The sequence below is a fragment of the Tribolium madens genome, unplaced genomic scaffold (genome assembly GCF_015345945.1).
Source record: "Tribolium madens isolate multiple individuals breed KSU strain unplaced genomic scaffold, Tmad_KSU_1.1 Scaffold_20;HRSCAF=117;Tcas5.2_LG4, whole genome shotgun sequence".
NCBI lineage: Eukaryota > Metazoa > Arthropoda > Insecta > Coleoptera > Tenebrionidae > Tribolium > Tribolium madens.
In genome coordinates this window covers 8,063,983-8,088,373 of record NW_025400985.1, presented here as the reverse complement: position 1 = coordinate 8,088,373, position 24,391 = coordinate 8,063,983, and the positions used below count along the sequence as shown (strand labels likewise).

At 38.3% G+C, this 24,391-nt stretch overlaps 12 protein-coding genes across 25 annotated transcripts in view; 6 read left to right on the top strand and 6 right to left on the bottom strand.

Annotated features, from left to right (window-relative positions):
- Window positions 1-198: 198 nt before the first annotated feature.
- Window positions 199-2,924, top strand: LOC123005077 (tetraspanin-9-like). The gene is made up of 5 exons (XM_044398687.1): window positions 199-270; window positions 320-466; window positions 518-964; window positions 2,503-2,622; window positions 2,677-2,924. Exons 1-5 carry the CDS (start codon window positions 202-204, stop codon window positions 2,734-2,736), a joined length of 843 nt encoding a protein of 280 aa, XP_044254622.1. The 5' UTR covers window positions 199-201; the 3' UTR covers window positions 2,737-2,924.
- On the bottom strand, window positions 2,760-4,190 carry LOC123005078 (transmembrane protein 272-like). The gene is made up of 4 exons (XM_044398688.1): window positions 3,916-4,190; window positions 3,757-3,867; window positions 3,442-3,705; window positions 2,760-3,387 (listed from the first exon to the last, which is right to left on the bottom strand). Exons 1-4 carry the CDS (start codon window positions 4,043-4,045, stop codon window positions 3,173-3,175), a joined length of 720 nt encoding a protein of 239 aa, XP_044254623.1. The 5' UTR covers window positions 4,046-4,190; the 3' UTR covers window positions 2,760-3,172.
- A 327-nt stretch (window positions 4,191-4,517) lies between these two features.
- LOC123006001 lies at window positions 4,518-5,305 on the top strand. Its single transcript, XM_044400120.1, has 2 exons — window positions 4,518-5,015; window positions 5,060-5,305. The coding sequence occupies exons 1-2, from the start codon at window positions 4,796-4,798 to the stop codon at window positions 5,251-5,253; spliced, it is 414 nt and encodes a 137-aa protein (XP_044256055.1). The 5' UTR covers window positions 4,518-4,795; the 3' UTR covers window positions 5,254-5,305.
- On the bottom strand, window positions 5,250-9,001 carry LOC123006000 (heat shock 70 kDa protein 4). 2 transcript variants are annotated; one of them, XM_044400118.1, is made up of 6 exons: window positions 8,689-9,001; window positions 8,184-8,566; window positions 7,241-8,125; window positions 6,868-7,184; window positions 5,978-6,444; window positions 5,250-5,928 (listed from the first exon to the last, which is right to left on the bottom strand). In XM_044400118.1, the coding sequence occupies exons 1-6, from the start codon at window positions 8,802-8,804 to the stop codon at window positions 5,580-5,582; spliced, it is 2,517 nt and encodes an 838-aa protein (XP_044256053.1). In that variant the 5' UTR covers window positions 8,805-9,001; the 3' UTR covers window positions 5,250-5,579. The 2 variants fall into 2 exon arrangements, with proteins under 2 accessions (XP_044256053.1, XP_044256054.1); XM_044400119.1 differs by having other exon boundaries at window positions 6,919-7,184; window positions 8,689-8,999.
- A 732-nt stretch (window positions 9,002-9,733) lies between these two features.
- Window positions 9,734-11,760, top strand: LOC123006016 (calcineurin subunit B type 2). Its single transcript, XM_044400151.1, has 5 exons — window positions 9,734-9,870; window positions 10,016-10,055; window positions 10,105-10,281; window positions 10,515-10,636; window positions 10,683-11,760. Exons 1-5 carry the CDS (start codon window positions 9,868-9,870, stop codon window positions 10,851-10,853), a joined length of 513 nt encoding a protein of 170 aa, XP_044256086.1. The 5' UTR covers window positions 9,734-9,867; the 3' UTR covers window positions 10,854-11,760.
- A 26-nt stretch (window positions 11,761-11,786) lies between these two features.
- On the bottom strand, window positions 11,787-13,914 carry LOC123006014 (protein angel homolog 2). 7 transcript variants are annotated; one of them, XM_044400147.1, is made up of 8 exons: window positions 13,777-13,914; window positions 13,478-13,682; window positions 13,270-13,316; window positions 13,002-13,219; window positions 12,885-12,951; window positions 12,367-12,834; window positions 12,048-12,318; window positions 11,787-12,001 (listed from the first exon to the last, which is right to left on the bottom strand). In XM_044400147.1, the coding sequence occupies exons 2-8, from the start codon at window positions 13,591-13,593 to the stop codon at window positions 11,851-11,853; spliced, it is 1,338 nt and encodes a 445-aa protein (XP_044256082.1). In that variant the 5' UTR covers window positions 13,594-13,682; window positions 13,777-13,914; the 3' UTR covers window positions 11,787-11,850. The 7 variants fall into 7 exon arrangements, with proteins under 7 accessions (XP_044256082.1, XP_044256084.1, XP_044256081.1 ...); XM_044400149.1 differs by having other exon boundaries at window positions 13,279-13,316; XM_044400146.1 differs by having other exon boundaries at window positions 13,270-13,682.
- A 170-nt stretch (window positions 13,915-14,084) lies between these two features.
- Window positions 14,085-15,726, bottom strand: LOC123005135 (zinc finger protein 77-like). The gene is made up of 2 exons (XM_044398765.1): window positions 15,537-15,726; window positions 14,085-15,240 (listed from the first exon to the last, which is right to left on the bottom strand). The coding sequence occupies exons 1-2, from the start codon at window positions 15,648-15,650 to the stop codon at window positions 14,233-14,235; spliced, it is 1,122 nt and encodes a 373-aa protein (XP_044254700.1). The 5' UTR covers window positions 15,651-15,726; the 3' UTR covers window positions 14,085-14,232.
- Window positions 15,727-15,797: 71 nt separating this feature from the next.
- On the top strand, window positions 15,798-16,722 carry LOC123005140 (transcription initiation factor TFIID subunit 12). The gene has a single exon (XM_044398775.1). The coding sequence runs from the start codon at window positions 16,035-16,037 to the stop codon at window positions 16,626-16,628; it is 594 nt and encodes a 197-aa protein (XP_044254710.1). The 5' UTR covers window positions 15,798-16,034; the 3' UTR covers window positions 16,629-16,722.
- On the bottom strand, window positions 16,658-19,686 carry LOC123005134 (fatty acid hydroxylase domain-containing protein 2). Of its 2 annotated transcripts, none has more exons than XM_044398764.1 (6): window positions 19,603-19,686; window positions 18,182-18,383; window positions 17,884-18,133; window positions 17,656-17,837; window positions 17,334-17,606; window positions 16,658-17,286 (listed from the first exon to the last, which is right to left on the bottom strand). In XM_044398764.1, the coding sequence occupies exons 2-6, from the start codon at window positions 18,373-18,375 to the stop codon at window positions 17,115-17,117; spliced, it is 1,071 nt and encodes a 356-aa protein (XP_044254699.1). In that variant the 5' UTR covers window positions 18,376-18,383; window positions 19,603-19,686; the 3' UTR covers window positions 16,658-17,114. The 2 variants fall into 2 exon arrangements, with proteins under 2 accessions (XP_044254699.1, XP_044254698.1); XM_044398763.1 differs by lacking the exon at window positions 19,603-19,686 and adding an exon at window positions 18,538-18,761.
- Window positions 19,543-21,022, top strand: LOC123005136. The gene is made up of 2 exons (XM_044398767.1): window positions 19,543-19,854; window positions 19,921-21,022. Exon 2 carries the CDS (start codon window positions 19,951-19,953, stop codon window positions 20,944-20,946), a length of 996 nt encoding a protein of 331 aa, XP_044254702.1. The 5' UTR covers window positions 19,543-19,854; window positions 19,921-19,950; the 3' UTR covers window positions 20,947-21,022.
- Window positions 21,023-21,054: 32 nt separating this feature from the next.
- Window positions 21,055-22,196, top strand: LOC123005137 (palmitoyltransferase ZDHHC20-A-like). Its single transcript, XM_044398768.1, has 2 exons — window positions 21,055-21,685; window positions 21,806-22,196. The coding sequence occupies exons 1-2, from the start codon at window positions 21,078-21,080 to the stop codon at window positions 22,056-22,058; spliced, it is 861 nt and encodes a 286-aa protein (XP_044254703.1). The 5' UTR covers window positions 21,055-21,077; the 3' UTR covers window positions 22,059-22,196.
- LOC123005132 (eukaryotic translation initiation factor 5) overlaps window positions 22,070-24,391 on the bottom strand; it is a 3,930-nt gene continuing 1,608 nt past the window's right edge. For all 6 annotated transcript variants that reach the window (XM_044398758.1, XM_044398757.1, XM_044398761.1 and 3 more), the window contains 3 exons: window positions 23,638-24,194; window positions 23,283-23,589; window positions 22,070-23,230 (listed from right to left, as the gene is read on the bottom strand). In XM_044398758.1, coding sequence (XP_044254693.1) covers window positions 22,484-23,230; window positions 23,283-23,589; window positions 23,638-23,924 — 1,341 coding nt within the window. In that variant the 5' untranslated portion in view covers window positions 23,925-24,194 and the 3' untranslated portion in view covers window positions 22,070-22,483. The remainder of the gene's footprint in view (window positions 23,231-23,282; window positions 23,590-23,637; window positions 24,195-24,391) is intronic.

Here is a 24,391-nt window from a genome sequence, read left to right as displayed (position 1 = left end):
GGAAAAGTTATTCCCGAGCCTTAAAATGCTGTCTTGCATGGATAATTTATTCGTTTTATGATCCAATAATAATAAATTTAATTCTCAAACAATTATTTTATTACAATTAATTTAATTAACATGCTATAAAAAATTGCCGTGCAGACAATCCTATTCCCCAGATACGTCAAAATTAATTAAAACACGCCCAAGTCGTAACAAATGCCACATTTCCGTCACGTCAACACAATTTTATTCAAAATTATGATGAACAAAATCAAACGATCAACGGTAAATCCCCGACTGACCAATATTTTGGTTTTTGACACCATTTTTGTAGTCAAAAATCCCTGATTCCGACTCCTTGGCCTCGTTTTTCGTCCCATGGCACAAAAACCGAGCCCCTCCTATATACCCCAACGCCCAAACCGGACACATAATCAGCACATCCGAATTTTTACTTTTCTTCGCAGGTGTCTTACTTCTGGTTTTTACAAAATTGAAACTTAATTTTTCAATCCTTGGCTATTTTTTGCAGGTCTTAAGTCTGGGTTTAGTTGGGGTCTCCACCTGGTCCCTCTTGTCCAAAAACCGATACACTTTCGTTGACTTTTCCACAGAATTGGCCTATTTTGCCCTCCCCGTCTCATTTTTCTGTATACTGTGTTTCTGGATAGTCCTTTCGGTCCACAATGACAAAAAATCGTACAAATACCTGTCGTTGGTTTTGATTTTGTTAACCTTCTCGACCGTCTTGTTAGTAATAGGAGTTTACATCGGATTTACACACAAGTTGCATTTGAAGTCGAGTCAAATTGATTCCAGCCTGGTTTTAGCCGAGTTTCGCGAAACTATGAAAGGATCAATGAACAAAACAGCAATTTGGGATGACATCCAAACGAAATTGGGATGCTGTGGAGTTGATAATTACACCGATTGGTTGCCGGTTATTCAGCGAATTCCGGAATCGTGTTGCCGGAGAAAGGTACAACTGGGAAAATCGCTAACAAAGGTTGATTTGTTGTTGGAAAATTTAAATGAAGTTGCACAACCGGTGACCGTTATTTTATATTTGAAATTGCGACTTAAGTAAACTTTAATGTTTTAAATTCGCTAAATACTTGAGAATTGTTTGTGTTTCGGAATCGCAGAGTTTAGAAAATTGTTGCATTTTTATGCAATAGGTCACGCGAGACCGGAAGAGGAACTAACTGAATTTGAAAGACAAAATTCATTCAAATGTTATGCTTAATTAAGACCGTTAAAAGCTTTAATCGTTTCTAGAAATGGTAAGTAATTAACTTGACAGTGTTTCGAAATTGTTTTTCTTTTAAGCCGATCAACATCTGACCGAAAAAACTAGGTTTCTATTCACAAATCCGATTGTTTGCTTTTACACTTCCTTGGACGGAAAGAGTTATTGCATAAATTACTTACAATCACACAAGAGGAACAAATTAAACGAAAAAATTTTTAATTTTACAAAACCGCAAAGACATTTAAACATGTAAAAAAAGAATTATGAAACACTGAGGAGCGACCGCTGGCAAATTTTTTAAATGATTTCCTTACGAAAATTTTTTTTTCAACATTTTATACATTTTTTTACACAAAAAGCTCTTATTTTTTAGTCATAGCCAAAAAAATTCAAGACTTACTTTTCCAGAAATCTAAATATCAATTAGGTATGTATCCATAAATTAATATAATTTGATAAATAAGTAATTAAAGTAGGGCGTTTGTTTTCCGCAATTTTAGAATAATTTTATTAAATTGCTGATGACAAGCTGTAAAACTGTCCACCAGAGGGCATCACAACCGAAATTCAAATTTCAGTCACGAACACGAGGCAATAAATTATCCCCTTGCCATAAACACACGATGAAAACGTAGTTTCGCTCGTGGTATAATTAAAGTCGATTCGTTGATGAATTGTTTGTTCTTTCTTATAAAATGAATAATAAAATAAAAGCTGGTAATTTTCATATCCAAACAAGCAATAATTATTTCTGGAAAATCCAATCTATCGTAACACACAATTTTTAACATTTCTTTTAATTCAAAATTCAGGTGCATTCACCTTTGATCATCTTTGTGTCCTTTGTTCTTTAAAAAAATTATTGCTCCCGTCATGAAAAAAAAATACTAATGATGAAATAAATTTACGTGATATAATCGTAACAACACCTTCAATACGCAACGTCATAACAATAGATAAACTATTGACCAAGCGAAAGGTCGATGATTCAAGCAATTTGTAAATTATTACACCGAAGCGTAACTAAATGATTATTTACGAGTTTTTTTTTTGCCATTCATTAAATTTACCATTGTCCCATCAGTCATTAATTTCCTCAATTATCGTAAACAAAACGGTTTTTTTCGCACTTGACTAATTGATTCCAATTTTTAAAGAGGAAAATTCAACTTTGTTAGCGATTTTCCTAGTGTGCGAGAGTCGCACAAAAATTCACTGTTCGATCGAAATAGTGATGTGCTAACTATCGCTAATGGCAATTCCAGGCCGCAAGTTGCCGTGATAATTCCACGTCCTCGACAGGTTGTTTAAAAATAATAACAGCGACTTTAGCCTTGCAAACGTGCCTGTTTAGCGGAATCAATTGCGTGGCATTGTTCATACAAGTAATATTAATGAAATCGATCGGAAAAATCCGACACTATTTTATTTTTTTTCAGTTTTGCGCTTTCGTTATTTTAGCCACTGCGTATTTTTGTGACAAATATCGACAGGATTAAGGTTCAGGTTTCAATAAAACGTGTTTTGATATTTACAATTGTATATTTATAAAATGTGCGACGTCATCACTGCATACAATTAATAAAATAAATAGTTGAAAAAAATTGAGTAATTTATTTCGAGCTGAAACATGAATTAAATGCAACCGTATCACAACAACCAATAAAAACGTAATTACGAAACAACCCTTCCCGGCATGATGTTAATAATTATTGGAATGCACGTTTAACACTAAAGCGTCGGAAGCAGTCTTCAATAATACAACAATTTTTCGTCATAATTTGTACACTTTTAAAGCGAATTTTAGTAATGATTACACGATACCTTAATAATAATAAGTAAATGTCATGAAACACAACTCACCGATAAACTTAACAAACAAATAAAAAATCATTTTTATCACAGACGTTTTAAAAACATGGCAGCAACGCCTCGTCAAAACGAGCCCGACCTCAAATCGTTGTCCCTATGATCTGTATGGAAAACCACAGTGGCTATACTGATGGAACAAAGACATACAGTGATGGTACCCAAAAGAATATAAACGGAAGTGATCAGCCAGAAAGCAAATAAATACAAATTTTTATTGCAATATTGGCCCTCGGTTGGATTATAATTAGGTTCATATTCTTTGTAAACCCACACGGATCCTGTAATGCCCCCAAAAACAAATCAAATGTACCCTTTAAACCCTGTCGACTTACCTATGATAAACCAGCCAAGCATGAAGCAGTTTAACAGAGTTTGCGTCGGTGACTGTCTCAGACTCTCCTCCTGGCGCTCCTCTTCCGTCTGTCGCACTCTCGCAGATAAATGCAGAAGCTGTTTAAGCACCCCAAAAATGCCCCCAACCAACAAATAAACCGGGATATACTCCCCTTGTGGACAGTCGTACAAATAAAGCAGTCCCATCACAATCATACAAATGGGAATCACAATAGTCACACCCAGAATAACAGTGCACCCCACTGAAAACACACAATTACCTCCATGAATTTCAAAGTGATGTCACAGCTTACATGTTCCCAAAACAATAATAATGATATTTTTCAAAAACTCGAGCACTCCCTTGCTGGTCTTTTGGGCCTCTCGGACCCGGCCGAAAAGGGAGTCGTACGAAGGTGGAGGCGCTGGAAATTTAATTCAGTGGAAATTTTCAATTAGAAAGTTGGTTTTACCATTGGGGTTTATGGCCTCCTCGTAGCTGGGGGGCGCAGTCGTGTCTTGAGAGCTGCATGGTAAGATTGTGGCTCCCTGGTCTTGGTAAAGAGGGGGCGAATGATTTACCGCATTCATACCACCGGTCATTTCGACGGATTTGCACTTTTGGACGTTATGGACATCACTTTGAGCGATTTTTACTACAAACAACTTTTACTTTTCGAAATTACGCTCCTGTGTGCATTGACAAATAAAATGCACGCCATCTTGACACTGACATCACTCAGTTTACATACGTCACGATAAACATAAAGCGTGACGCGCATTATCCATACTTCCGCGACAAACCCCACCACTTTTTCTGATAAAATTTAAACATATTATAAAAAATTGTCACATGATAAGCCCAGAGCATTTAAACCCCTGCAACTCATTATTTTTTCACTGAAAACAAATTTTTAAATACCTATAAAACAAATATGGCGGTTGATTTGAAAACTACGGCGTAACTTCTTGTTTATTGCAAAAAAAATACTCAGAATATCCATCCAAGTAACAATATAAAGTGCCAGAAAAACTATTATAAATGTGTGTGATAAAACAGAAATAATAATTTTCTTGGTAAAACTTAAGAGGTGCTTTTACAATTACTAATTTGAATTTAGACTCACAGATGGCGCCGTACAATTTTCGAAATTCTGCTTACCGCTCTTTAAAAAATTAAAATTTTAGCACCGTTGGGGTTTAAGTATTATTTTCAGTGGAATTAACACCAGCCCCAATCGATACCACCAATCCTCTTGAGGGCGCTCCGCTCCTGTAAACACGATCTAAAAATACCCCAACGTGTTAACTGATCTGGAAATAGCACATTTGAGTAGTGAGAAGCCATACACGATGAAGGTGGACGCAGAGTTGATGTTTGAATGTCTAATTTACTTGAACGTATTTTATTACCCCCTATTTTTCATATGTGAGACAATTTTGGTGGCCGCAAAGTGGCAAAGTGCGGTCCCTACACCCGGTATCGAGGAAGACGCCAGTGTTATTTTTACGGTGTTGGCTGTCGAAATTGCGAAAATCCTAATTTATCGGAAATTTAAAGATAGAAAACGAGGTAAAATATTGTTTATTTCGAGCAAGTTAATGTCTGTTTTATAGATTTAGTGACCGGAATTGCTGTTTTTATGACGTTTTTTACAATCGCCGGCTGTCTTTATACGTTTTTTCTGCAACATTTTGTCGCAAGATTAGAGTATATTTTATGTGCGATGATGACCATGTTGGCTGCGACTGAAGTGGCGTTTGGGATCATGCAAATCCTGCCGTGTTTCAAAAAAGTCCAGTATTATTAAATTGTTCTAAATATTTTATTAAACACAATTTTTTTTCAAATAAAAAATTACAACAAAAGTGAGTTGTTAAATAACTTAAATGGAATGAAGCTACGATCAGAACTACAATTTAAACTCCCCTCCAAATGCAGTAAAAAACAATCAGTGCAAACTGACTTTCATTTTTTAAGGAAACAATCTGTAGACATTTTTTTCAAAAAAATGTAGCAATGCGATGGTTTAAGTAACATATAAAAAGAAAATTTTCTAGTAATACAGCATAGGGGAACGATTACACGTGCCTCGTTCTTAAAATTGTGTCCAAGCATTATAAATATTAACTACACCTAATTTGCTGACGACCAGTCCATATTCTCCTGCTGGTTTTGATTCTGCTGATTCTGTTGGTTCTGATCAGTTTGCGCATTTTGAGTTGTTTCATCTGTGGGACTCTTTTCTTCTTTCGGGGGCGACGGCGCCTTTGGTGGTGGCTTATTCAAAATCGGGCTAACTGTGCTTTCAAAATCATTTTTCTCCTGCCGGATTTGAGATACAGTAACAGGTGGAGCTAAATGTTTAGGCGCGTTGACAAGCTTCGCTCTTGTTTGTTCCAACCACTGGAAGGAATTCTTGAACGCGTTATCCACCTTCTTCACATCGTCTTCTGTCAAATGCGCGAATTTCGGATCGTTACCTCTGGAACAAAACTGTTACAAACGACAGCAGACTAAACAACAAGACTTACTTAATGGCCTCTAAAGCTTTCATTGTAAGCTGGAGCGATTTCGCGAAATCTTCAATAACATGTGGTCTCAGCTCGAACTCGACTTTTCTAGTCTGAATTGGCTCCCCTTTTGATTTTAGTTCGGCTAATTTGTCCTGATAGACCTGTCGGTTGCATTCTGCGCCATCTTCATACAACCAATTTTCCATGTCGTCTAATTGTTGCATGAGAACCGAACGATCATTTTCAAGAATGAAAGCACCATATTCATCATCTGATGACAATTTCCCACGTAATTCGTAAACGTATTCTTCAAACGCGTTTCTCGCATCCGCTCGTTCTTTCTCCTGACGGTCAGCAGCAATCATTTTGAATTCTTGCTCCGTGTATTGATTGATTTCAACTTGAGAAAAGCCCGCGGTGAGAGATTCAATAGGTAATTCGATACTCTTCAAAACTTGCTTCTTCTTTTTGTCTTTATCACCATCCTATAAGAAAAAACAAAAAGTGAGCTGAATGTAATCATGTTAGCCACGACGTAATGACAGCTCCAACTTCACACCGAAACACCAAAAACTACCATCAACAAACACACCAACAGGCCACAATTTTTCATACTGCCGGCCTACAAACATCCACACATAATGTTATTACCTTAATTGTCCCAAGTGACATGAAAAAAAAAATTCAAGTGCAATGAAGTGTGAAGTTGGCTGTTAGTTTCACGTAACAAACTTCACACATATTATGAAAAATGAACACCCATGGGGGTAAAAAGAGTGCCAATTAAAAAGAAAAGCTGTAAATAACAAAGGAATGCGAGTGCGGCTCGCCCCAAAGGGAATGTTTTACCAAATCAAGACAGTGAACGAAAATATGCCAGGCCAGCGTTGCCGGGATCGAATGCGTACCCCGCTGAACCAGGCAGAAATTTTCTTCGTCCAGCTGGTGCTGGAGCCTACCTCAGGAGCCGCATTGTTCACGCCATCGGCCATAGGGGCATCGACATCGTTCTGCTGATTGGTGGAATTCTGACTCGCCGGTTTTTCCTGTTCCTCCTGCTGCATTTTCTGGGTTTCATCGTTTTCAGCCTCGCTTGATTCCTTCGCTTCGAAAAGCGACGCACTGGACACAGTCATAATACCGTGGAGATTAATCCTGACCTTGACTTTGACCTTCTGCGGCTTTCCCTCAGCGTTCGGACGAATTTCTTTCACGATCCAAGTGCCTGTATTGAAAAAAATTGTATAAAAATCGGCACTTTGAATTGTTTCTAAAAATTACCGATGTGTTTATCAGGGTACGGAACATTTCCGGAATACATCGCTTTGATAGAGAAGGGTTCTTGTCTGTAGAAAGTCAACATTTTTGAATATGGGACCTGGTGGTTAACCGGAAAGGCCTCAACTTCCCCTGCAGCTTCCCCATCAGTGCTGGCATCCCACGACACCGAAATCGCATAATTCTGTACATCTTTAACGTTAAATTCCCTAACCCGAACAGCAGGTGAAAGCATGGCGCATTGAAGGGCGCAGCCCCTGCTTACTGCCTCGTCCTGATTCAACGTGGTGCTTGGCACCTTTTTAAAAACTTTCTCTATCAATTGTTTTATAGCAGGAATCCTGCTCGACCCGCCTACTATCTCAACTGAATAAATTTCGTCTAATTTCAACCCTGACGCATCCAAACATTGTTTTAGAGTCGTTTCAACTCTCTGGAACAAAGGAGCACACAACTGTTCCATATCAGTTCTCTTTATGCTGCTATGCACATCCTTGTCGTCCATAAAACACTCAATATTGAGAGGTAACGATGTGGAATTGGCCGACATCTGTTTTTTGACTTTTTCTACTTCGCCAAGAAGACGGCTAAAAGCGCGGGGATTCGATTTAGCGTCGATGTGATATTTCGTTTGGAATTCTTTGCAAAAATGATCTGCCAAAGCGAGATCAAAGTCTCTGCCACCGAGGTATGCATCAGAAGCAGTTGCAATCATCCGAAGTTTGTCTTTGTTAAAAGCGCAAGCGAATACTTGGAGCGAGGAATGACCGCAGTCAACGAAAACAACGTTACGGGACTTGTCGTCGGGCCCCGGCAAGTCCTGCTTGTAAATCCCATAAGACAAGGCCGTAGCTGTCGTCTCGTTGAATAATCTGAGTACATTCAACCCTACAAAATATAATTTTTAATCAAACAAACGTAAATATAAAAGCTGGAAATGATTTACCAGCAATAGCCGCAGAATCCATGAGTGCTTTTCTCTCATTATTGGTAAAATATGAGGGAACTGAGATGACACAGTCGTTAATAGGGGTTTGAAGAGCAGTTGATGAAATATCTTTTAATTTGGTTAATAACATAGCTAGACACTGTTCTGGCGAGAATATGTGTTCCTCATTTAAATAGTTAACCTTAATACCAATATTTCCTTGTGCTACTTCTATAACGTTAAAAGGCAACATTTGTAGCTCCCTCTGCACGTGGGGATCTCTGTACTTCCGTCCGATCAGCCTTTTGAGTCCATAAACGGTGTTTTTCATGTTGGTGATTTGTTGGCTTTTGGCGGCGACCCCCAAGATTCGGTTTTTGTCCGAAAAGGCGATGAATGATCTAAAATCAAGCAATCATTCGCCCACAATTTCCCAATTTCGGTAAACCCGAGCATGGTCATATAAGGTGATGGGGGATCAAGGTTACAAAGAGGTGTCATCGGAAGGCTGTAAAGTACTTACGGTGTGGCTCGTAAACTGTAATCGTTGGCGATGGTCTCGATGCCACCGGCTTTGGCGACGGCGACATAGCAAGACTCGTTCCCCAGGTCGATTCCTATGACTGACATTGCCGCCATAGTGCGCGTTTATTTTAACGCCGGATGATCAAATAGCAATAATTAAACACAAAAACACTCTGTGGAACTCTCTTCGAGTGGGAATTACACAAATTTTGCGTTTATTCGCACTGGGAGTTGGAAGGTACCGGTTTTTTTCGCTCGATCACTCACAGCTCGTGCTTTCTGATTTTAGACTAACTGTTGCCAACCGCGGAAAGTGAAGGTTACTGATTCTGGAAGGTTCCAGAATCTAGTCATCTTTGTCTAGCCGCCTAAATAAAATAAGTACGAAAGAGAAAGCGTATTAAAAAAAAGGAAAGGGAGGAAATTTTTGATTTCTAGAAAATTCGAGGATTTTCTGCAATCTGAACTCAAGAAATAATACTGTAATAATAATGAATAAAATATATGAAAAAAAATTCTATTAAAAAAAATAAAAAAATTGAACTTTCGATTTTATGAATCCGCTTCGTTGTCCTGACGCTTCATTATTATTATCGAAAACACAACAAGAGGAACAAACCCAAAAAACCGCAAATGGGTGAGAGATAAGAAATTTTAAAATTATTATTTGTTAGTAATTTCAAAAACAGACAAACCGGAAATGACAAAGAAAAGAGATACAATGTGGTCTACAACTGCAAAAAATTCCACTAGTTTCAAGGCTGACCTATTAGTACGCTTAAATTTTATATTTGATTAAAATGATTGTTGAACTTTCATCTATTTACAATCTTTAACCCTTTATGTAACAAAATTTCAACTAAAATATAATAAGGAATCCATAACCAGACAAAATTTGCGTTTGTTACAATTTTGCAAAAAATTTATTAAAATCATTAAACATTAATAAATAAAGTTTTATAATTGATAAATTATTCAATGATTATTCAAGGCATTGTCGAAAAAAAGAAAAATTGCATACCACGGCGGGAAAATTCAATTTTATCGCGTTCGATTGTTTTTCAATTTAGCCGACGCCAGCGCCTCCTGCGCTGCTCCAGTAATATTTGTCCCTTTAGCAAACACATCTCGGAATAGCAGATTTTCTAACCATTAAAGTGCAGAAAAGCAGCCAACCATGGTACGTACTACCCCCACAACCTTTTACAGTGCCCCCACGTCTCATAGCGCAGCCTCGACGGGCCTGGACCCGTGTTGTGGGCTAGCCTACTTTTAGGGGCAAGCCCATCCGTCGCAAAACCCTCACGAATTTGCTTTTTTTTCAGGGTAACGAGAGCTCCCTGCCCATGGAGCTATGCTCAAACTGTAAGTTGACCCAAACTTGTGGTGTCCCCATACAATGCGCTTGTTTTAGTCGACGCCGATGAGATACGACGCCTCGGAAAGCGATTCCGGAAGTTAGATTTGGACAATTCCGGGGCGCTCAGCATCGACGAGTTCATGTCGCTGCCGGAGCTTCAGCAGAATCCTCTGGTGCAGCGCGTGATTGATATCTTCGACGCCGACGGCAATGGCGAAGTGGATTTCAAAGGTAAAGGGGGCGGTTATGGATTATAAAGCGAATTGTGATCCATGGATTAGTTGTAAATTTCAAATGACTCAGGTGGGGCTAATTTTAGACACTTGAATGTAAATAAAAGACTAAAAATAACGCGGATTGTTTGGCGATAAGTGCCCCGTTTTCACCAAATTTGCACAAAAAAGTAACAAGTAAAATCGCTATTTTTGTCGTTCAGTTTTGTTATTTTGGAGGCGTTTTTGCAGAATTTATCCAGGGAGTGTCGCAGTTCAGTGTTAAGGGAGACAAGCTGTCTAAGCTGCGGTTCGCGTTCCGAATTTACGACATGGATAACGACGGTTTCATCTCAAATGGGGAGTTGTTCCAAGTGAGTTTAGTTGGGTTTCGGGATTGTTTCTGAGGGTGGTTTTTAGGTGTTGAAAATGATGGTCGGTAATAATTTGAAAGACACCCAACTGCAGCAAATCGTAGATAAGACAATTTTGTTTGCGGATAAAGACGAGGACGGTAAGATTTCGTTTGAGGAGTTTTGTAATGTAGTTGGCAATACCGACATCCACAAAAAGATGGTGGTGGATGTTTAGACCAAAAAAGGGTGAGATTGTCCAACGTAAGACCTGACCATCTCCATTAGTTCAGAAGCGTTTAGCTCTTGTATACATCACAGGCTTCAGTCACCGTTTTTCAGGTTTTTCGGTTGGAGAATACTAGCCTAGGTTTTTTAGTTTAAGTTTGTTTAAATATTTATAAATACTATACATATAAAAGTGGATGTTTTCTAACACTGTATAATAAAGTCTTAAGCTAATGTTATGATTCTATTTGCATGTAACGTGCTTGTTGTTTCCTGTTAAAATATTTTATAAATCAAAAAAACATATATGTATATTGATAATGGTTGTTCTTTATACTTTATCTAGGTGTTGTGTGTATAGCTTTAATTCAGGTGGGCTTGGCCCTCCCGTTTTTAATATTCTATATTCTAACCGTACTGTGTAACGCTTTCGGATGTACTTATTGATACTCGCGCTGATCACCGTTAGATAGCAGCCACGACCTCTGCTAAGACCCGTTAGAGTGCACGACGGGCCTTAATACCGGACATGGCGACTCACTCATCAACTCCACGACCAAGCGAGATCAATCACCTAAACCGAATTTAAACTGAATTGACTGGGACCACAAATACAGGAAAACTCTACTTGCCGTCTCTCCCGATTCAGCTTATATTTTCACAGGTCTTTGATTTGCGAAAATTATGAAATTCGCTGACAGTTCTCTATTTGTGCGCCAGGGAACAAACACCGAATTTCACGCACACGATTCGGTGGAGTTTTCTAACACTCACACAATTGATGTATAGTGTATAGTTGGAAAGTTATTTATTCCACTCTCCCTGTATAATATGTTACCCTCGTTGTGTTGTGCAAAACAAATAGATATTCTGTTTAAAAATTTATGTTGTTCAATAAAATTATTTCACCTCTCTAACACTATTCTTTCAATCAAACACTATCTCCTTAAACAAACTTTATTTTTACAAAATATGTAGTCAAAACACTTAACCCTTAACATTAAACATTATCGCAATTCCAACTTAAATCTCGCCATCAGAGATAAATGATCCGACCCCAAATCCCCATTAGGGATTTTTAAATCACGCAATTCTTTGCTCGTCGGCAATCTGTAACGCTCCAAAAGGACGAGACCACTCTTACTTTTCCGCTTCTTACTAAAATTAAGAGCTAAATAAGAACAAAACACCACAATGAAATTACCTGAAAAAAATGTAATCGACGGAAACCCACATGTCCTGAAAGGTCGTTGCTTCGATATCTCCCCTAATTCTGTACTTGTACACCGAATCTAGGAAAAATTTATGACTCAAACTCCCCGAATTGAACAACTTCTCATTGAGTTTCTCCTTATTTTTCTTCCCTTCAATCTGCCTTCCACTATGTTTCAGCTCAATCAACTTAAGCTCCTCCTGTCTTGGCAAAAGATTATTTTTTTGCCTCTTCGCTAACAAATCGGCATGTTGGCACTCATCTAAAATACAACTTGTAAGAACCCAGCGCCGCCTCACGCCCCACCCACCTGTAATTCTCAACGATGAAGGCAAACGATAGGTCCCGGTCTCGCTCCTCGGTGAGTGAATCGAAGCCAAATCTTCGCGGCGCAACAGTCCACTAGTGATGAATTTGTAGAGGGCGGAGTTGGGGGTGGAGTTTAGATCGCCAGTGACGATAACTGGAAAGTACTTGGAGGAATTAAACGCAATTCGGTCGATTTCGGCAAGGAGGAGTTGGGTTTGGGCGAGGCGTACGTCTTGTCGTTTTGGGTTGTAGAGGAGGTGGGTTGTGGCGACGACGAAGGAGTGCGAGAGGTGGGATTTAGGGGCGAATTTTGCGATTATGGCCACGTTGTCGCGGTCGAGGAGACGGGTACTGGGTTGGTTGTATTCAACTGTCTCATGTTCAAGGAGGGTAAGTAAGGAGGACTTGTAGTAGATGGCACAGCCGTCGGTGCGGGGGCCGGTGCGTTGCTTGTACAGTCCTTGGTACCCTATTTTCAATAAAAGTTATTTTTTCATGTTGGTACCAAATATTTATTACCCAAAGTCTCAAATGTTGAAAAATATTGATCTAAATGTGTATTTTGTACTTCTTGGAGACACAAAATCTAAAAATTTGATTTTAGTCATAATTTGCTTGCATTTTTGGTTTGATTACGTCAGGGTTTAAATCGCGAATTTCAGCCAAGAGATTATTCCAACGAGTGTCCCATTTGAGACAATCTCTTCTATGAAACGTGTATAAATAAGGATGTTGGTTGATGAGGTCTTGGGCAAGGACATTGTAAGTCATAACAGAGAAAACGAATCCTGAGTTAGTACTATTTGGTGAGATTTTTTCCCAAAAACGTAACCCTTTTAGCGACCGTCGTCCAGCTAAAATTCATTTTGGATTCGTAAAAAATATTAATTTACTTTTGTATTACCAGTGTTACCAGCGTTGTGTAACTGCCTCCGGTTTTCCTGGTTAGGTCTGTGAAAGCACGGTTGTAAATTTGGTTGTAATACTGCGTGTACAAACTGCTGATAAGCTAAATGATTGTATATTTGTGGTTGCAACGGCTGCCTCAAAGGTAGCCCCACCGTAAAATTATTGAATTGCACCACATTTCCGACACTGGGACAAATACTTTCCTCGGTTCGGTTTTTATTTTGCCTCCGACTGTTCGGTAGCCCCGATAGACGAGAAGTGACAACAGTGCGAATGTTACTGTAATTATTGTCGTTGTTCTTATTGGTATACGATTCATTGCGACGTTCTGCCATTACAATGTTCTTCGATTTGTTACGACTCGCATTCGGAGCCCCATTTAACTTGATACTGATTAGGGGGGCAACTCTTGAAAAATCATTAATCAGAAACGGATCGGTTTGTAGAGACTTGTTAAATAGCACCGATAACATTACATAAATAGCGGAATTTTGTAACTTACAGACTGCATGCGCCTTTTGTCCCTTCACTATTATTTTTGCAAATTTGGATAAGTTTGTGAAAAGGTTATTGACGTTTACGTTTGACAGATGACATTTTAATAGTGGAATTTTTCAATTATCTAAAACTAAAACCTAATTATAAAAAATACAAATAATCAGTTAAGTCGGAGCGTCTAATGGAATGTTTCTATTATTTTTTTTGATTCATAATATTAATAATTATATTTGTAAAGATTGAGCTCCCTAAAATGATAACAAAAAACCCTAAATTATTCAAATGAAGGAGTCGTAATTAAAACACTTTGCATTTATTTTCATGATTCTATTTTTTAAATTACAATTTCCGCCGACACTCTAGAACTTAATAACAATTTAATCACAAAAGTATTAAAATACAAAAACAATTACGGCACAGTACGTAATAAAATGAGCTCAAAAGCAATCACATCAGTCTCTTAACTAACAACTTGCGCTTCTTGTGGGGGCGACTGGTGTATACTTTGCTCACTAATCTGTAATACTCCATGTTTGGACTTGAGATGCGTCTTCAAGGACACCCTCTGCCTGAACCCTTCTGCACAAATCTCACACTTGAAGGGCTTCTCATTGGTGTGTTGTCTCACATGCGTGCGTCTCGCATATGAACTACTGAACCCCTTATTACAGTATTGACACACATAAGGCCTCAGTTTCATGTGGGTCATTTGTATGTGCCTATTTACGTCCCTAGCTGTATAAAATGCTTTTCCACACACCTCACAAATGTGGGTTTTATCGCCTCCATGAGCCTTTCGGATGTGTAATTGATATTTATACTTGTATCGGTAAAATTTTCCACACTGTTTACATTTATACTGCTCGGCAGTACTTTTATGCATGTAAAACATATGACCCCTTAAACTCTCCGCGTTTTTGGCAACGGCCCCACACAATTCGCAGACTTTCGGCGACGATTTATGGACTTCGAGGTGTCTTCGGTAGTTACAAGTGAGAACTTGGCGACTGCAGATCTTACAAACACTCAAAATGTTGTGTTTTTTCATGTGCTGGAAGTAGTATTTTTGGAAATTGAAACGTAGGTTGCATTCGGTGCATTCATAATTGTTTTCTGGCTTTTCGAGGACCGATTTGCGTTTGAGTTCGATTTGTTTTTTGAAAACCTCATTCATTTCGGGATTTATCGTGACTTCGATTTCTTCACTGGGAGAGTCATCGGGAATTGGATTCGATTCAGTTTCGTTTTTGATTATTACGAGTTCGGAAATGGGCTCGGAAATGTCGGCTTTTAAATCCGTTTCGATCTTAATCGAGAAATCTTCAGGGGAAGGGTTTGGTTTTTGAGGTATGCGCTCCCGTAGGATTTTATCAGACTCGATTATGCGATTTCTGATACGGTGAACTACGTAGATGTCCTCAAGACATTGTGAACAACAAATTGAAGGGAGTTCGTCGTCTTCATCAATCTGATAAAAAAAAGAAAATGAAAAATAGTTCACATAAATATAATTAAATATAAATAAATTAAATTTGCTCAAAAGTGTAAATTATTGTTAAAAAAACAATTTACTAAAAGAAATGCACTAAAAAAAAACTAATTAATCGTCATTAAGTTGACGCCAAGGTTCCATTATTGAGTCAATTGTGAAAAAAATACATTTCTAAATGGATATAATTAAAGAAGAAAAACATTAATGAGCATTACGGCCGTAATCAGTTTAAGTAATAAAAAATAGTAATAAAAGAAAATTGAAATCCTAACCTTAATAGAGGTGAAACTTTCAATTATCTCGATGACATCCTCATCAAACAAAGAATAACAAAACTGGGAATCTTTTAAACACAAACGACACTGATACAACACAGTTTCGGACATTTTTTTCCACCCTAAAATTGCAAAAACGAGATTCTACAATTTTTAGAATAGTACAAATGTCAAATGACAATCATCAAAAAAGATAGAAGATAAAAGAAACTAAAGAAACTTTTAGAATTTTGCGTTATTAGGTTGGTACTAACCTTTCAAGTAAGAAAATGTCAAATGTCAATTTTTGATGTCAAATGACAACAAAAAGTTTGAAGGTGGAAGCTAACAAATTGTTTAATTTTTCTGCATAATTACTGCAGAACTGTTAATTTCGTGAAATTAATTTAATAAGTACTGTGAGGAACTATCAATGGAGTGTCCAAATAAGTGATTTTCATAGTTTTATTGACTATAACATAACCCTACTTTTCGCCCTATAAGTTTATTATCACCATGTCGGTGCCCAATTTGACCAACAACCTGATCCAGCCGCAGAACATCGTAATCAACCAAGTGCCCATCCCCCACACTATCATGACGAACGTCAATGCAAACAACGGAATTCCTCTCACAGCATTATCGCACGCCCCTGCTACAGTCGATCAATCAAATGAGATGAAACCTGGGATTGTTGTGGAGACAATTCCCATGGCGGGGGCAAGCCTCGTGGGAGTCCAGACGGTGCAAACCCCAATGAAGACCGTTCAGGGTTCAGATCATGCCCAAATTTTGACCAAACAGAGACTCCAAGACCTGGTGCGCGACACCGACTCCACGCTTAACCTTGAGGACGAGGTTGAGGAAATAATATTGAATTACGTGGACGAGTTTGTTGATCGGTGTCTCAATGGGGCTGCCCTAATCGCGAAAAATCGGCGAGTTAATACGATTGAAGTGAAAGATGTTCAGCAGTTCTTGAATAGGAATTATAATATGTGGACCCCTGGGTTTGGAACAGATGAGTTGAGGCCGTACAAGAGGAGTCTCACAACGGAGGCGCACAAACAGCGTCTAGCATTGATCAGAAAGACTTTGAAGAAATATTGAATTTGTTTATTTTTGTAAATAAAAGACGATTCACAGTCAGAATATTTATTGCTATATTCAACCAATAGTATAATACAAATATAGTAAAAATACAGCCCTTAAAATTCTTGCATTCCTTCTTACGTCTTAAATCCGCTAATTACGTTTCGCCATTTCCTTGGGAAAAAATAATTTCTTGAGATTTGTTCCCAAAAACCATTGCTGTTGCTCCAATAAACACTAACAAATATAAAATTTATGCAACTGCAACGTAATATAAATGTTATATTACGTAAAAACAAGTTTCTTTGTGTTTCATGGAACATTTCCGTTCTTACAACCGTCAAATATACAAAAAAATCACCCCTTAGAGAGATATAACAATTACAATATTTTTTTATAAATCCTGGTCATATTCAGGAAGTGACGCAACTACATCTAACAATATTCACTTTAATATTATTACATTATATGTGCATGAGTTAAAATATGGTTCCCGAACTCCTATTACTGCTTCCCCAGCTTGTGTTTGCAGGGGTTGGGTTCAGGGTAGGCCTCCCTTGGAGGGATGAAGCTTAACATCATAATATGGCGGACGTAGGCCCTCGATGACCGGAAGTTGGTATCAGTGCCATGAAGCCGATCCAACACACCCAACACCCCGAAACAATTATTAAATCTGAAGGGAAAAAATTAATTGTGGCTATAATCAATTGGTTAAATTACTTCATGTGATGAAAATCATGGGCTTCCGGTGATGGGAAAAACGGGAGATGATACCCAGAGTGGGCATTCAACGTTGATAAGAGCGCTAAAGTGAACCACAACCAAGCCGTGGCCACGTGAGACCCCATTATAAATACCCCCAAAAATGGAGGAATCAAATTGGAAAAGAGATGTTCAATTGGGTGACTGTAAATAGCCGTTACCGCAATTGGGGCTGTCCATTCGTGGTGTTGTTTGTGGATGATTTTGTAGAGGTAACGGTGGTGTAGGAGTCTGAAACATTGAAGCCCTTAGATGGGGGAATTTCCAGGAGGAAACGTACCTATGGGAGTAATAAAAGGCGGCTTCTTCGACTAGAATATGCACTGCCAATTCGTACAATACCCAATGGAAGGTAGGAAGCTCGCGTAATGGGGGGAACCCCCGCCAAGACATGATCCAATACATGAGGATCGTGGAGGGCAAGCCGACTATGATTTGGTTGAAAATCACGCACCAAATGACCTAAACTCAATCAAATTATTGTTAAATACTTTATTGAAAATCTTACATGGAGGAGTTTTTTATTATCGACGGGTTCGTTCGTCCCCGGCTGGATTTTATACCGTCGAAGAGCTGCCGGTTTGTTGGTCACATCTAAAATGGTGTATATCCCCCCAAACAGCCAATATACCCCAAAAGTCAGGACTGTTGTTCCATAAACCCACAAGCTGAAAGGATCCTCGCCCACCGTATCCAAAAATTTATCCCATTGGGCCTGCCAAAAGTCGCCCGAAGCCCCCCAGAATCTCTGACAGTGCCTTTAAAAAAACCTGAATCTCGAATTACCATAAATTTATTTTGCATACCAAGTGATTGAATTTCTCGCCGCTGCAAAACAAATTAGAGCCGAACTTATGACAATCAAGACGCTTCGTAACGATGAAAGAATCGAAGGGTTTTGCTGGGCGCTATTTTGGGTCGCTGCTCCAGAGCCGGACTTGCGAGTCGGGGTGAGTTCACCACCCGAAGATGACGAATCATCTTCATAATCACCCAACATCTTCCAGTCTGCAAAAATTAGATAATCGTAATATTGACGTCAACAACCAGTCTGATTAATATTATGCAAACAATGCGGACTTTGAAACATTGTTATTTTGACAATTTTCGGAAATAACGCTGCGACGCACGTCCCAATTTTTCAAAACAATCCGCAACCTACGTTTAATTCTCCATGTTTTCCTTTTTCTGTGCCGTTTCTGTGCGCTTTTGCCGTACATTTTCACGCAAAATGTGATCACTTTACTGTTTCACTAATTATTAAAAGATAGCACTCTTTGAATAACAATTTATATACAAAACATTGTCAAGATAAGGAAATCGAGAAACACCGATATGAGAAAGTTCCACTCTTGTTTTGTTGTGCTGAGCGCTCACTCAACGACTGGTTTTCAAGAGTGGTCAACTTTTGCTGAGTTACTGTTACTCGTATGAATGTGTGAATAATAAACAAACAATGAACAAAATTGTTACGTATTAAAAGGAGCGGACTGGTTAATGACAAAATTAGGCCTGCATCAGGGCGAGGGAGCTGGGGGGAGGGCAAGGCGCTAAAAGGGCAAGCGGATACTTTGAATTTGTACATTTGGCGCGAAAAAAGTGTCACGTGACACGGGTATTTTTACGTTTTATTTATTATATACGTTAAAAATAAAAGTAATTGCATTAGATAGAAATATTGATAGATATCTTACACAATATATCATTGTGAAATTGTTTTTGCTAATGATAATAACATTAATAACACATAACATGAATAAGCGATTGCTTTTTTTATTTTTTTTCAGAAATGAACTTTCGACCGTACATAATTTATAATTATTATTTTCAAAAACATTCATTATAAACGCAATTTTGCAAGATTATATCAAAAAATAATACAAAACATCATCCGCTTTAATTACAAGTACCTAGTGCAAAAAAATATGTGGCAATAACTCGGTGACCTTTTACATTTCGGTTGATGGTCCCGTATTTACTCACAAATCTAAGGATCAATATCTGATTGTTATCTTTAAGGAAAATAAGAGTCAGGATAAGCCCTAATCATCCTTTTGTTTACTTTACACAAACAACAAATCAAGTGGCCTTTGTCTAGCAAAATGACAACAAATAAATTGAACATCAATTCACAAAATATGATTGATTTGTCAAGCAATAACGCAAAAAATCCAAATGACAGTCGTCACAACGTGCATACAATCAATGAAACCAATAATTTACTTACAATATTACAAAAAATACTTGAACAGAATTAACAAATACGCAAAAATCCACTTTTGATAATCATTATATCAATAATACATCCGAGAAACAAACCAAATTTGCAAATTGCGCGGCATCTGCCGGAAGCTTGGTGGCAACGCAAAAAGCAAATTTCCAATCGCGGGAACGCTACTAATGGAATTACTCAAGTTGAAATTAATAAACCTCAGCAAGATCTTACATCTTTTCGTTATAAGTTCTCAAATACTAAAAGGTATGAGTTAATTTTATATGTACAAAATATGTTGGAAATGTTACAATGAAGTTTGACATGTTTTAGGTTATGTGACTTATTTACTAAAATTAAATCATGGGTAGACCGAGAAAAAACGCAAGACAGCGCTTTAAGGCTCCGAATGGGAGTAAGTGGCCTCCTACATTTAAACTGGGATGGTTTACAGCCGCCAAAATTTGTTTGGAGGAGGTGGCTATCAACGATGTTATTCTGAGAGTGCCCCTGAAACCCTACACGGATCTTGAACCAAAACGAAAGCGAGGGCGGCCACCGCTGGTTCAGAAACATGTGATACAATATGTCACCAAGTCGAATGTTGGACGTGGGGTTAAAAGAGAGATTAATACTTGGCTCCAAAAACCAAAACGAAAACGGCCTCCGCTGGTTAAGAAACGACTGATACAATATGTTACAAAGTTGAATGTTGGACGTGGGCTTAAAAGAGGGATTCATAAGCGTTTCGAAAGTGGGACTACAAATGGACCGTCAACGAATCAGAAACGTGAAAACAGGACTAGAAAAATGATTCAACAACGCAGGACAAATTTACGAAGTGAAGATAAGTCTAGGAAAAATGGAAAAATTGAACGTGGGACCAAAAGAAAACTTGTGACCTCGGTAGAAGGTACTCTTGACTTGAAAGAGCAACCTTTGACTTTAAAACGTTTGGTAACTAATCTCAAATCTAGTGAAGTTGAATCTAGGTTTAGAAATGGTAAAAGACGAATTCATTTACCAGCTGTGAAGCGTTCGACTAGTTTAAAATTGAATAAATTGACGTTTGGTTTTGAAAAATTGTGCCAGTGTTTGGATGAAATTCGATTTCCGTCACCTGAATGGAAAGTTTCAGTGATTATGAACTACGACCTGAAGACTGAAATTAGATTTTACAATACTGTGAAACCAAAAAGTGTTAGTTTTTCCGAGAAACACCTTAAGATTGCAATAGATAAAGTACCAGTTGTACTATTAGGCTGTCCTAAAACTGTTGAATCTTTAAGAGATATCGAAATTTTATTAGAAATTGTTAATAGACTAGATTTACGCGACTGTATGGTTGCAAGAATGTGATTTTATTTATTTTCTACATTTATATTTCCTTTTTGTAAGTTACATATTGACCCAAAAGAAATTTTTATAACCAACATTTAAAAAGTTTTGTTCCGAATGTAATTTTGTTTCAATAATGTCACCTAAGTGTCATGTCATGTACGTCACTTCTTAACATAATCCCGCCAACCCTCATTTTAGGTCTAACAATTTTTTCCTACTACTCGTACGTTCTTCACTTTTGCGTCTACATCGTCGACAGTGTAGCTAAAAAAACAAGTTATCTCTTCCTCTATCACGTGACTATCCTTATGTTCCTTTGGTCTTTCCTTGCAACGGCGGTGAAGAAACACCACCCGATTCCTGACGAATACCGCCTGAACCCATCCGAACATTCCCGACTCCTCAATTATACCGAAGATGAAGCTAACGCTATTCTGAAAAAGTTGATACGCTTGCGCAATCTAGAAATGTACACTTGTGGTCTTCACAGCCGACCTCGTTACTGCAAGACTTGTATGCTTATCAAGCCTGATAGAACCCATCATTGCTCAACTTGCGAGAGATGTATCCTCAAGATGGACCATCACTGCCCATGGGTGGACAACTGTATTGGGTTTTGTAACTACAAACAGTTCATTTTGATGTTGTTTTATACAACATTATGGTGCGCGTTTTATGCTGGAACTGTGGCGGAATATATTGTAGATCTTTGGAAAGATATTCAAACAAATGTGAGCAAGCTACTGGTTGGAATTGGGTGAGTTAAGGATTTTGGTCTAAACGTGGCAACACCGTTTGCATTGAATGTGTCTATAATTTGGCGTTCGATTGGGTGGAGACGACGTTGCCACTTGTATTATTTGTCATCGTATTGCAGATTTTTATTGGCGGCATTATTGGGGCTGCTTGTTTTGTTCTTGTTTCTTTATCACTTGAAGTTGATTCTTAAAAATGAAACTACCATTGAAGGGTTGCGTGACACGATATACTATCAAGATAACACAACTTTTGACTTGGGACAATGGACGAATTTCACTGAAGTTTTTGGCGATAATGTGTGTTGTTGGCTACTTCCAGTGACAAGTGGAAAAGGAAATGGTTACGAATTTCGGGTGAATAGGCTAATTTAAAGAAGTGACGGTGATGCTTTAAATTTTATTCACATTTAAACAATAATAAAATCGTAAAACCCACTGATACAGCTCGATATTTGACATGGGAAATATGGAAACCTATCTATATAACTATAATAGCAATTATAATAAAATCCTTTATATAACATCTCATATAATATTGCGAAAAAAACACTTTAATGAAACCTTACAAATGATACAATAATCAATTTATTTGTGAATGGAAGTTTTGTTACATTAATGTCGGGTACCAGAAAACAGTGTTGTAACTACCTGATAACAAAGTGTTCAAACTTTACTTGCTAAACATACAACCATTTTATGATAAAAATAATGCGAATCTTTTTTTGAGACAAAAAACCGAGTGTCAATCTGAACAAAAAAAAATCCACTCGGCACCCTGTTATCGGGATAAGAACTCTTTAAATGGCATCAATATCGACGTCATCTTCTCCATCATCTTCAACACGTTCCGTCTTATTGTTTGTAGTGGAAGTCGGTTTCAATGGAACGACTTGAGCTCGGTCGTTGTATTCTATTTCGACATCATCATCACTTTCTTCTTCGCTTTCGGACTCTTCCGTTTCAGCTTCCTTCAACCACTTGACAAACGGCGCGGCCTTATCGTGAATCTCTTGACTGATTTCCTTCGACACGTACTTCTTCGACACCTTCTCCGCCCATGCGATAATCGTAGCCTCGCTCAAAATATCCAGGTCATAAAGCAATTTCAGCAAAACCGGTACCTTATTAAGCAAAGCGTCGCGATGCAGAGCGATCACCTGCTCGAACCCTCCCATTAAATATCTTTGTGCCTTTTTATCGTCATGACAGAAACGCAACAACAACAACCTATAATCGTACAATTGCTGTCTTATATTCTGATCAAAGAGAACTTCAGCCAAGACCAAAGGGGCCTTAGTCTTGATTTCCAAACGATCAGCCTCATTGTACAATTCTTTAAAGATTTGTGGGTTGTCCAACTGACCAGCGTCGCGTTTCGACTTGACCAATTCGTAAAAAATATCCATTCGGTCCTTTTCGCTCTTTTCTAAATCATCATTGATGGTCATATTTTTCGCACCTTCGGTTAAATCCTGCATTCGAGCGCGCACAGCTTCTTCCGACACGTCGGCTTGCCATTCATGTGCGTCGTCATCATCACCGTTCTGTCAAATGTTCCAATTTCAAAATGTTCAGTCTGCGGTCCGCGTCACTTACCTTGTTGGAATTTTCATTAACCGACACTTCTAAGCTTTCGTTTTGATCATCGACTTGACTGGTGTCTCCATTGGTGTCTCCGTTAGCGCGTTTGCTTCTCTTTGACCTCTTACCTTCGGTCAATGATGACCCCTGCACGGCGGGGTTCAAATTTGGCGGATTTTTTAAAATGAAGGTGACCAATTTATGGTTAGATTCTAGTGGGCCGTGGTAGCCGCATGCCTTGCAACCTTGAGATATGGTGCTGCGTTTGGTAGAGACCAGCAGCTCGGTTTCGGGGTTCTCGCATTCGGGACATAAAACGAATCTTTTTTTTTTTAATTAGTTACTATTTTTCAAAAATTGTACTACTTACTTTCGGATGAAGCCATCGAGTAGGTCTTGTAATTTGCCCGCATCGTGAGATCCATTGACGATAAATCTTTCGTTTTTGAAATCGAATTGAGTTTGAGCGCCCAATTCGCAACCGAAATACTTCGTCGGATAGGTGGGGGGTCGGCCTAGGGCCTTGGCCACTTCGGCCATATTAACGATGACCGTTTTAATGCCGTTACCTTTGCCCTCCACTTTGGCCATCAGCCGGGGCATCTTGTAGCGATAAAAGACATCGCTGACGCTGCGATTGACGTTGACGCTGCCCATGGTAGTGGTGCCAGTGGCGTACCAACGACGATTTTAATGGCAATGGTTGCGGTGATTTTTTTATTTTAATTGCTGTTGGTGAAAAAATGTTTGCTGCTGTTCGCAATTCGGATGTCAGTCACGTTTCTCTGAAGGGCTGGAGTTTCCGATGCCTATTTGTCGATGAAAATTTTGTCGTCCTATAACAGGTGGGCTCACGTCGCTGCGAAGTCATACACCTCGCTGGCTCGGGCCCTAAACTCCCAACTATGTTTTTGGTTAATAATATCTCTGAAAAAAAGTGTAAATTTCAAACTAAATGTCATTCATACAAATGGATTTAAAAATAAGTAATGTCGTTATCAATTTTGTTCAATATTTAATGACAAAAAATACACCAAAATTGCATAAATTCCATCTATTTTTATATTTTGTTTGACTAATTAAATTTATTAGACATAAATTTCATAGATACAACAAAAATTCTA